The sequence below is a fragment of the Chenopodium quinoa genome, unplaced genomic scaffold (assembly GCF_001683475.1).
Source record: "Chenopodium quinoa cultivar QQ74 unplaced genomic scaffold, ASM168347v1, whole genome shotgun sequence".
Lineage (NCBI taxonomy): Eukaryota > Viridiplantae > Streptophyta > Magnoliopsida > Caryophyllales > Amaranthaceae > Chenopodium > Chenopodium quinoa.
In genome coordinates this window covers 5,937,698-5,949,504 of record NW_018742205.1, presented here as the reverse complement: position 1 = coordinate 5,949,504, position 11,807 = coordinate 5,937,698, and the positions used below count along the sequence as shown (strand labels likewise).

Here is an 11,807-nt window from a genome sequence, read left to right as displayed (position 1 = left end):
AGTATTTTTACTAAACTAAAGTTATTTTACTGATTAAAACTTTTTTTTATTAATTCTCTATTATTTGTTAAAATAAAATTGATATATTATAAATGGATCTTATTTTTAAAAAAAAAAAATTAAAATGACTTTTTATGATGGAAATAGAACTGTGTTATTAGCTATTTATTAAAAGTTATGATTAATTTTGTATATATAAAATAAAATATTAGTAGATAATCTATAATAAAACTATATGCAACATTTTTATCTTAAAAAATCTTCAAAAATTCGCTTACTTAATTAGCATCATATGTGTCACAATAATACTTATTTGTCGCCTACGTGGCGCGACACTTGACGAAAAACAAAAATGTCAAGTGTCGCTGTCCACTACTTAAAAACCGACTTTTTTGCGTCCGTCAATAACGGTCGTTGAAAATACGAAATAACGGTCGCTAATAATAATTCAACTGTTACCAGTCGCTACATGCCGGTCGTAATTTAATTGGTCGCAAAAAAGGAAAATTACACCGTATAGTGGTCGCAAAGATAATGCGACCGTTTTATATATTTTCAACGGCCGTTTCGAATTTTGTAGCAATAAGTTAGTTACGACAGGGGTAATTTTTTTGCGACCGGTGCAGACGGTCGCAATATTAAAACCTTGCGACCGGTTAGGTAGTCGCAAAATAAGAATATTACGACTGCTAAACATAAAACGGGACCGTCGAAAATTTCAGGCATTACGACCATTTTTTTTACCGGTCGCGAAAAACTTATGAAATTGCAACCGTTAAGAATATGCACTTAACGGTCACAATTTTGCATAAATTGCGACCGTTTCTATGACTGTCGCAATTTATTAATATCTGTATTTGCACAATTGTTACCATTGCTTTTACTATTAGATGACGCCATCCTAACCTGAACCTATAACCTATTATCAAATAATTATATTCAGAAATTCTAAAAATTAAAAATAAAATGCATACTTTAGAATATAATAAAGCAAAGTTTGAACAATACTTACAATATTAATGTTCTAGTTACTAATAATAATAATACTAATGTTCTAGCTACTAATAGTATTTTATAAGCTAATTATAAAAACTAAGTTAAGGCTTATATTCCCTAAAAAAAAAGCTAAGGCCTATATTCCCTCAAAAAAACCTAAGGCCTATATGAACAATACTAAGCTAAGAATTGAATTATATGAACAATACTAAACTAAGAGCTATATGAACATATATAAACTACGGCACCGGAGTCTAGTTAGCACCCCCACCAATGCTCATGTTCGGGTCATCTTCCCTACGAAGCTGAAATGGAGGACCACCTGAACAGTTAGAGAACAAGTTCTGCAACATCGTCTCCATCATACGCTTACTCTCGATTGCCGCCTCTTCCCGCCCCTTCTTCAATGCTTCTTGCAATTTCATAGCAAACTGTGCCTCCATCTGTGCCTACATGCATCTGCTCTTTCGCCTCCTCTACCCGCTCGGTAACCTCTGCTTGCACACGTTCCTCCAACTGTGAAGCTATGGAAGGATCGGATTATACGATTGCGAGCCTTTCTCAGAAGAGGTGTAATACAAACTAGCACTCACACCTAGGCCCTTCACCACACCCTTTTTTATACCACCAACTACCTCCCAGTATAACTAGTTAGGGTCCGATTGTGACCCTCGAGTGGTCGAATCGTCAAGCTTCTTTTGGTAAGCATCCTGTATTATATGACAAGTAGGTGAAAATGGCATTAACTTACCCAATTCTTTGTTTCCCTTATAAATTAACATTTAATTATTCTAACAACTCATATTCAGCATATTTAACATGTTTGTAGGTTGAAATTGCTTAAGAGTATTCATTTTCATGTAAATACAAGGTTATAAGAGCAGAAGTAGGCTAATATGGCATAAATGAGCTTCTAACTTAGCCAAATTCTTTGTTTTCTGTATAAATTAACATTTAATCATTCTAACAACTCATATTCAGCATATTTAACATGTTTGTAGGTTCAAATTGCTTAAATTAAGAGTATTCATTTTCATGTAAATACAAGGTCATAAGAGCATAAGTAGGCGAAAATGACATAAATGAGCTTCTAACTTACCCAAATTCTTTGTTTTCCTTATAAACTAACATTTAATCATTTTAACAACTCATATTTTGTATATTTAACATGTTTGCAGGTTGAAATTGCTTAAGAGTATTTATTTTCATGCAAATACAAGGTTATAAGGTACATTTCCTCCAAAATCAAGCAAGTGAGGCCAAAATGACAACTTCTTCTTTGCCTATTTTTCACATTTCTTATCAAATGAACTAATTATTGATCTTAACATACCAATATTAGCCATTTTTAGGTGTCTAAGGTCTGAAATCACAAGTAAAGTGCATTTAACTATGTATTAGGGTACATTTCATCCAAAATCAAGCATGTGAGGCCAAAATGACTATTTCTTTGCCTAAAATTCACATTTCTTATCAAATTCACTAATTATTGATCCTAACATACCAATATTAGCTATTTTTAGGTGTCTAAAGTTTCAAATCACAAGTAAAAGTGCATGTAACTATGTATTAGTGTACTCTTATGTTTTTGCTTTCTTCCTTAAGAAAGTATTTCATTAGATTCCAAAGTTGGATGAGTTACCGAGATTTGTTGTGCCCTCTTGTTAGCCGCAAATTTTCCTTTTCCAGGAACATTCTTGAAATGAGTTTTTAGGAACACCTAGGAGGAGTAGGAAGCACTCCACCGGCTTTCTGAGCCTGCACAAGTTAAATAACTCCTTAAATACTTAGTGTATGTAACTACTTACATTTATCATTATATACCATTAGTTATTAAATTACCATTTTCTTTGCATGCTTTGATGCAGAGATAGAACCTTGGAAGTGTGATGGCTCAATTAAATTAGATAGGGAGCCGCCCCTCCTCTTCTTCTTAGCCCGTTCCGACCTCTCCAAAAATTTTGCGGCCTTTCTTTTCACCATCAATTGCTGAAACATTAACTTTCCCATCCATTTAGGAATTGACTTGTTTCTGACAGTGACATTGTATGTTATTTCTTTCAACCTCTTATGTGCCTTCTTGTCATACTCCTTCTTCACAAGGGCATCAACATCAGCATTCCAAAGGAAATGTTTCTGCAAATGTTTTAAAGAAACAACAAAAATTATATGTTTAATAAGTGATTGTAATAAGCAACCAACACACACCTAAGTTAGATAACAAAACTAAACTTAGGGGTGATATAATACCGTAAACTGGTTCCACCAATGGGTCCTAGTACCCTCGTCAACCTCCTCATAGTTAAGCCATGGTTTGCGCCAATGTGCTTGGAAAATGCTCGTAATGGTAGTGCCGACGGTGTTATCATCGAATCTTAGTACCAAAAAGAAAACAAATGAAGTCATTACATACATAAAATAAAACAATTTAGACGACATACCGGTAGGGAGCGTCGCCGACCGGAGAACACCGCGTCGGTGGGAAGAGTTGCTGGGGTCAGCGACCGTTTTCGCCTCTAGGTCTTCTTTGTTGTTTCCCCCTTTCCCCTTCTTTATCAAAATGAACTTAATTAGTTTTTGTTGTTATAATTATTTTTACGAAATTCTACGACTGGTTCTATGACAAACAGACCGGTCGTAACGAGTTTTTTTTAAAAAAAGAAAATTAAAACCTTGTTACGACAGGTAATACAGCCGCAAAAAAAGTATTTATCAGTCGCAATTCATGAAAATTACGTCCGACAGGGAAACAATCATAATTAATAAAACTTGCGACTGTTTTTTTGACAGCCGCAACAAAACGGTTGTAAAATCACCTAATTTTAGTAGTGTGTCTTATGACCTGGCTGCGAGACCGGCTTTATTTATTAGTGATATGATATGATATAAATATTAGATTCTAGGGAAAATATTTCTCTAGTCGAACACAATACATAGACAATAGAAATATATAAACCTAATATTCTCAAATATCTTAACTTTCCTAAATCTATCATAATATATCACATACTTTTCACAATAATATTTCATATGATCATAATATCATTAACATAAATATGTTTGGGTGTGTATGGTCCATATCCCATCTATCGGCTCATTTAATTCTTTTTATATGTCTTTCACAAGTCTTGCCTCATTGGCTAAAAATTGATAGTTTGATACCGAGTGGGAAACTACTCAACCAGGAGTAAGTCGGTCCAGGTTATCTCACTAGACGAAAAAGGTAATTTAGCACCGGTTCAAACCCCCCCTAAGGCACCGGTTTTGAACCGTTGGGGATTTGAGGGATGCCAAATCCCCAAAAATTTGGCACCGGTTCAAAACCGGTGCCAACTAAAGGCATTGGCACCGGTTAACCGGCAACAACAGGCTTTGGCACCGGTTAACCGGTGCCAACTTCAAAGGCGCAATTTTTTTTTATTATTTTCAATACTATTGGCACCGGTTCAAAGCAAGAACCGGTGCGAAAAACCCAACTTTAGGCACCGGTTCTTGCTTTGAACCGATGCAAAAAGTGTAAAAAAAAATTTAAAAACTTTTGGCACCAGTTCTGGTCAAAACCGGTGCCAAAAATACCCTAAAAAAATAAAAAATAATAATAATTTTTTTTTTGCATTTTTTTCACTTAAATTGATATATAAACATTAACATATATATAAAGTTACACATTTTCATTAAAAAAGTCTTTAATATTACAATTTTCGTCCAAAAAAAATGTTTGCATTGCATATATATAAAGTTACATATTTGCCACCCCTGTCTAGGTATGACTTGTAAAATAAGCTGTGAAATGCCCCCACATTGTAGGGATCCTAGCAGCAGATGAACGTTCAACTAATTGGGCTCTTTTTCTCTGATACTTGCAAATCATAACATCAACTAAATCATTTAACCAATTTTAGAGCCACCACTTTGTCTCAATATAAGAAAGACGAAAAAGAGATGCAGGTTTCATTCAAGTCCCCTAAATAAGGGAATGAGCTGGTTTTTTAGATTTTGTGATTGACAAACAAACGAGGGAAAACAACATAGTTTCCAGCTACAATCTGCTAAGGTTAGCTTTTATTTCCAAACAAGCATCCTTTTTTTACCAGGAATGGAAGACTTCATACTAAAATTTTGGAAGAGTTGTATCAACCACACCATCAAACATTAGTAGCTAAATAACAAGAAGCAAAGGCAGCTTACTTACGGAGACAAACCTGTCTTTTACCCTTTATCATAGATTTTTAGTCGCAGAAAAACCTTTTAGAATGTAATAGCAAAATAATTAAAGTTTATGGGCTCAAAAGTTGAAGAAGAGGTTTGAGAAAGAACGCCGTAGCAAAGTGACAAATAGCTTATGGGGTGAAAACCTGAAAATTAGGCTTAAAAGCATAGGGGGGAAATATGTATACACAAGCTATAGACTTTAAATAATGAAGATCTGGAAAAAGTAAGAAAATCAAGCTTGTGTCGGGAATACAAATGGAATTCTCACCAAGTCACCAGAATGTTAAGCTTCACCACCTAAATTATTTTTAGTATATTCATCAATGTTGAGATAAAGAGTAATTTAGATCTAGCCTGGTGCCCACAAATAATACACTAGTATACTGAATAAATGAGCCCCTTAACTTCTTCTTCTCCATTTGTTTTTTCCAAATTCCAATTGAATGAACAGTCCTCAGTTATACTAATAATCTAACAACTATGGAGGCTGTTTCCAAACACTGTCAAAATTCACCATGAGAAACAAATATTACAACTCCAATTCCATCCCCCTGCTCAGCGGAACTTCTACCAGTTCCAGAGTGTACTAGTATCTAGCTACCAATAATATTAGAGGAAGAAAATAAATAACATCTGAATTCCTCTAACTAACACAAACAGCATGCCCTAATATGTCTGAATTTCACGTTTCTTCACAACAGTTTTATATAGATGAAGTCTAGATACATCAATAATTCCTGTTCTGCAATTATTCTTGACAGTAGATTTATGCTTAACCTTGCACATATTTACTAATTATTGATCTCTTCTCCAGAAAATTCTAGTAAAGGCAAAAGAATACTCTGTTCAGTGCTCACCACCACAAGGTTGTTCCTAATCTCTAACATACAAGTCTAATTGGTTCTTTTGGTTTTTATTTTCCCCCGCATGGGAGAGAAGCTGAAACACAGAAAAATAAACTATGTAATAAACTACATAGATTGGTATGAATTTCACTCATTGACCTTAGTCTCTTCTACATATGTGATATCATTCCACAAAGAAAATGTGAAAATGGTATGACACTTAAGTGCAATGATCCAGATAAAAATTAGTGATAAAATACCTCATTAGATCTGCAATAGAGACTATTTTGAGGTTTTCCTTCTGTGCAAATTCACGAAGCCTAGGCAATCTAATTGGATAAGAACAATAAGCAAATTGCAGCATAAAACTTTGAGTGCATAATATTTTAGTAAGCTTCTTCCTTTTTTTTTTAAGATTAATCTTTGAGTAAGCTGAGCCACACCCAGCAAACCAAAATTATATACTCCCTTTTAAGATTGTATTACATTGACTTTGGCCCTATTCACGTGTATCACTTTGACCACTCATTTCTACTAATATATAAAAAATAAATGTATCAGTTATCACGTAATATATTACAGGATATGTGTCATATGTCTAAATTTATGTTTTTCAAAAATTTTAAGATCTATACTTCTTCTTAATCATTCCAAAATATTATCCTTCCACTGAAGTACTGATGTAGCCAAAGATAAATTGTAATATATAGATTCGATTGATCAAATGGCAGTTTAAAACACAAATGACAACAATACAATTATGCCTCAAAAAGCCTCTAGATAAAACACTCAGCACCAGAACTGAGATTTAACAGTAGCAAGCAGAACGTAATACACTGCAATAAGACAAGCATTCTTCTTGAATACAAAAATTTAATAATTAGCACTTACTATTTGGATGAAACATCCGAGAGACAAAGCGCACTGTAGGAGGCTTATTTGGGTAGTCCTCAGTAAACTGAAGTGTCAATTTGAACGTTCCTGACATACTCAAAACAAATTAATGAAACACCAAATTGAGATATGGTCCTATGGCTCATCTTAGTGGAGTAGAATGTTTATTGAATTGAGATAAGCATAGTTCTACTATTTTTTGTAGATTTGTTTACCTAATTTTCACTTTATACATGTTAATGTATATAGTATACTGATTACTGAGATCTTGTTAATGCTACCTGAAATACCTTTTCAGTATCAGGCTCTGTTTCTCCATACTGTATCTCACTTTTGTGGCTTTCATGGTGTCAATTCTTGCTAGACATGTAAAACTACAAGTTTAATGTCACAGGGCCACAATGTTGATGACTTTTCTTGAGTATGTTCAGCCCAAAAGCATGTGCAATTTCTTATTCACCTGTATGCAATATTATTTGAAAGTTGATAAATAAAAGATGGAAAGCCAAAAAGGTATGCAGCAGCTAACTGATTCTGCTATTGAGGTTCCAAAACCCGACTTTACAAATTTGAGCTAAAAGAACACCTCCTGAACTTGACCATCTGTTATAGCAGAGAAACTGGTCAGCCAGAGAGTAGGAAGGTTTTATATGGAATAAATTAGTAAATAGTGCAACTCACCAGCAAGACTAACGGCAAAATTTGCTTGTGCATCTGCATCAGAGTTAAATTCCTGCAAGTAATCCTTGGTCATGACAGACATACGATGAAATTCATTGTGCAATTTGGTAAAGTATTCAAACAAATGGTTTATGTTCTCATCTCATCCACATTTCTCATCCACATATTAGTACGAGCCAACGAAGATCACACAAGTATATGCCCTAAGGGATAGGGTTGATCAGTCAAGATGTGCAATGTTAAACCTTAACCAGTTGAGAAATACGGGCTGCGAAACATGTATAATGTGAAAATTAGGTAAACAAATCTACAAAAAACAGTAGAACTATGCTTATCTCAATTCAATAAACATTCTATTCCGCTAAGATATCAGTAGCAAAACTCCAGCATTTCAGCAACTAATGAAACACCAAATTATAATTCAATCAGGCCCGTCCCAGAGGCAGGGCAGGAGGGGCGGCCGCCCTAGGCCCAGGGAAAAGAGATTTGATTTCATATTGAATTATCTCGAAAAATACATAATTTTAGGGATACTTGATTCAATTCAATAATCAAATTAAGCTCATGATTTTCTTTTATTTTGGATATGATGTTTCATAATCTAAGAATTTGCGAACCCTAAACTTAAAGCACTGATAATTAAATTAGATTAGATAAAATATAAACCCTAGATTGTGAAATTGATGTGATGATAACAACAACAAACAACTTACCTTAGAAGCTGCTTAAATGGGGGATACAAGAATTAGATTCAACGGAGAACGCTTCAATGGAGAACGCTTCAATAGAAACATTGAATGCGCTTCAATGAAATAACTCAGAGACTTAGGAAATAGGAATGGAGGCCTTTAATGGAGAAGGAGATCGAAGGAGAGAGACGGAGTGTTAGGAAAGCTCAGGAGCCCCTTCAATGGAGAAATTCGAGTACGCTACAATGGAGGAGAGAGAGAGGCAGATCAGATGAGAACGAAGAGGAAAGAGCAAGCAAATGAAGAAAAAGATGCGCCTTAAACCGGACTTTTTGTTAATGGCACCGGTTCAAACCGGTGCTAATTACTATAGTTGGCACCGGTTTACCAACTCTATTGCTTTCTTTGTTTGTTTTTTTTTTGTTTTTTTAAGGTTGGCACCGGTTTGAACCGGTGCTAATTAAATGAGCTGGCACCGGTTTTTGTTGGAACCGGTGCCAACTCTTCTTTTGGCACCGGTTTTCAAGAACCGATGCTAAAGGGGGGGTGCCAACTCCCTATTTTCCAATCCCGCCCATTTCTTTTGGCACCGGTTTTCAAGAACTGATGTTAAAGGGGGGGTGCCGGAATATATAGGATTTCCGACGGAATTTTGTGTCTGTCGGAAGATGTCCGTCGGAATCCGGCCTATTTCTTGTAGTGGTAGTGAGCTTTTGCATCATGGCAGTACGAGCCTCAATAGACTTGTAGATTCCCTTAGTATCTTCCTTAGTGGTCGTGAGTTGAAAATAAACTAGAGATGGAGATGAGCTTTGTGGAGACGCTTGTGGTGGTTTCCTTGTACGCCTCTTAGGTATAAGAGGTTGTTGTGGCAGCGACTCAAATCGTACCAATCTACCCTTGCTTCTTGACCAAGTACTGTAATATAAACCAAATTCACTTAATAGTTTGACTTACTGCTCAACATGGGAGAGAAAGCAAGAAAGACGACATTTTGAAAACAAATGAGAAAAACTTCACTCATTTTTTTTTATGACGAAAAAAGAGGTGCATGAACCTAGTATATGATCATAAACGACATAGTGCATGACTCGAGTCGAAAAATAAAGAAAGTGTGTGGACAATACTTGACTCGTGAGTGACTAGGTGATGTTATATATAAGACTCGTGGTATGATCGCATGGCTAGACATGTAAACAATATCAAAACAACTGACGCGTGGACCAAAATAGCACGGAAGACTAAAATAGGGACTGATTAGACTTAAACCTGGGCACCGTGGCATGGCACTACTACCGTGACACGGCAAACTGTACCGTGGTGCGGTACTAGTTGCCATGACACGACACTGATTGTCGTGACGCGACATTTCTGTCGTAGCACGGTAATCAGTTCTAGGTTGTTTTTGTGCGTTTTTTTCCAATTTTTTTTATCAATTTTAGAGTTTGCGCTAATTACTAAGTGAGTACGGTCCATTAGCATTAGTTAGTCATAAAATAAACCACTGTAGATAAACAAAGATCATTAAGGTTAGGATCGAAACCATAAAATATACACACATAAGGCACGTAGGCACAATGATGCAAGGAAGAGTTCGCAACCTAAGGTCAAGTTTTATGTTCCACTATGGTCAAGTTTATTTGGTGTCAAAAGGGTATCATGGTTTAGAGTTTGGACGCGTAGCAAGGTAGCCTCCCTTGAGGGTGCATGCCAACGAGCGGCTCCGCGAGTTCGTGATTAAATCGAACTCGACTACATGGTTTGGGTGGATTTAATAACTCGGATGAACCCTTATTTCCATGAGCGTTTTTGGGTTGATAGAGCTTAAATCCCCTGGAGCTAAGACATATGTAGAACGCACACGTTTTTTTCAGAAAAATTGAAGGAAGCTAATAACGAGAAAATTACAGAGCCACTGGAAAAATTTTAGGAGTGCCGCAACACGATAGAACTTACCATGTCACTGTACAGAACGTCGTGTGACGGTATTCTGTACCGTGACACGGCATGATTGTCGTGGCGCGGTAGTCTGGAAATTAATCCAGTGCCCCTGTTTTATCGTTCGCAATCAGGTTATTTGAAATTTTCCTACGGGACGAATCTAAAAACAACGTTAAACGTCATTGCATATGCAAAAATGCCAATTTAATCACAGCAATACGATTCAAGAATCTTTCAAGTCTCATCCACTCATCTCAATTAAATATCGATCACTCAAATCGATAAATAACCAAGAATCCTCCCAGTGGGTCGCCAAATTGTAGGCGTCATTGGAAGCGCGCCTATGTTACATGTTGTGAATATGCTTGACACTCATAGGAAGTGGGAATTGACATAATACGATTAGGGACAAGGAAAATAAGGAGCCGTCAACAAGTTTTTTAGGAACTTGTAAACCGTTCACGGATAATTTAAGGCAACCACGATAAGGGACAACGATAGGCAACAACGATTGACCTGTGAAGGTTACACCCCATTCATAATCCATGAGATTACTAACTCCATATGGTTTGGAACCACGAAAGGAGGATCGGAGATGATGGTACGAAGTGAGTCATGGAGTCACATTCGCCCGTATTGGCCTCTACTCGATCCTTATTATGAAAAGAGATTCCTGCGATCTCAAAGGCAAGCAAACAAAGATTCAATCTGCTCCAAACTAATATTAAGCTAAATTGGTTTAATGTTGATGCAACACATAATTCTAACATATCGTGATCACTTCGATTAAACAACAAGATTAAAAAGGAACCTAAACCAACACTAGTAGAAAAACTTAAATGGGCACCGCCAAATGCGTACCGATTTTTAAAAACCGGTGCGAAAAAAATTGGGCGGGATTGAGGGAAAGAGTTTTCGCACCGGTGCGAAAGGTTTGTTTTTAGCACCGGTTCTAACAAAACCGGTGCGGAAAGTGAGTAAATCACACCGGTTCGGTTCGATTTCTTTGTTTTCTCTTTCATTTCCACGATCTATCCTCCTCTCTCTCCTCCATTGAAGCGTACTCGACATTTTCCATTGAAGGGGTTTCTGAGTTTTCTCTCAGCACTTTCCTTAACCTCCTTCGATCTCCTTCTCCATAAGCGCCACTTTCCCTTTCTCTTTCGATCTCCTTCTCCATAACCAAGCACAACCACCATCGTCGCCGCCGTCAATGTGAACCAAATACAACAACAACAACAACAAACTTGAATCAATTATCGATTCAAAAATCACAAATTCGAGGTAATCAATTTACTTTTTGGGTTTTATCTATTTGTTTTTATAATCTTGGAGCGACTTTGATTGGAAAAAAAACCTCAAATTTATGAAGATTTCAACTTATGCGATATCAGTGTTGACCGAGTTGAACCCCAACTCGTCGTCTGTTCATTCAAGGTTCCCCCTAAACTCACTGTACCCGAAATTCCAAAACCGAATTTGCACAGCCTAAACCAATTTACAATACCGAATAGAATCGACAAACTTCATTTTCTCTGCACTCCTCCGA

General features: G+C 36.3%; 1 protein-coding gene across 5 annotated transcripts; it reads right to left on the bottom strand.

Moving 5' to 3' along the window:
* Window positions 1-1,442: 1,442 nt before the first annotated feature.
* On the bottom strand, window positions 1,443-8,805 carry LOC110730671. Of its 5 annotated transcripts, XR_002513133.1 has the most exons (10): window positions 8,342-8,751; window positions 7,629-7,680; window positions 7,534-7,550; window positions 7,238-7,407; window positions 6,945-7,034; window positions 3,438-3,546; window positions 3,247-3,370; window positions 2,839-3,132; window positions 2,639-2,754; window positions 1,443-1,706 (listed from the first exon to the last, which is right to left on the bottom strand). XR_002513133.1 is itself a non-coding variant. In XM_021910495.1 (6 exons), exons 3-5 carry the CDS (start codon window positions 3,433-3,435, stop codon window positions 2,707-2,709), a joined length of 531 nt encoding a protein of 176 aa, XP_021766187.1. In that variant the 5' UTR covers window positions 3,436-3,546; window positions 6,945-7,034; window positions 7,238-7,527; the 3' UTR covers window positions 1,443-1,706; window positions 2,639-2,706. The 5 variants fall into 5 exon arrangements, 2 of the variants coding, with proteins under 2 accessions (XP_021766187.1, XP_021766192.1); XR_002513135.1 differs by having other exon boundaries at window positions 3,247-3,546; window positions 7,229-7,407; window positions 8,342-8,805; XR_002513132.1 differs by having other exon boundaries at window positions 3,247-3,546; window positions 8,342-8,802.
* Window positions 8,806-11,807: the final 3,002 nt, after the last annotated feature.

Coding starts and splice junctions, on each gene's coding strand:
- LOC110730671 (XM_021910495.1), bottom strand. CDS start 3,435: ATGTCGTCTAAATTGTTTTATTTTATGTATGTAATGACTTCATTTGTT. Junction 3,133..3,246: donor ATTGGTGGAACCAGTTTACG/GTATTATATCAC, acceptor AAACATTTGCAG/AAACATTTCCTTTGGAATGC. Junction 2,755..2,838: donor CAAAGCATGCAAAGAAAATG/GTAATTTAATAA, acceptor TAACTTGTGCAG/GCTCAGAAAGCCGGTGGAGT.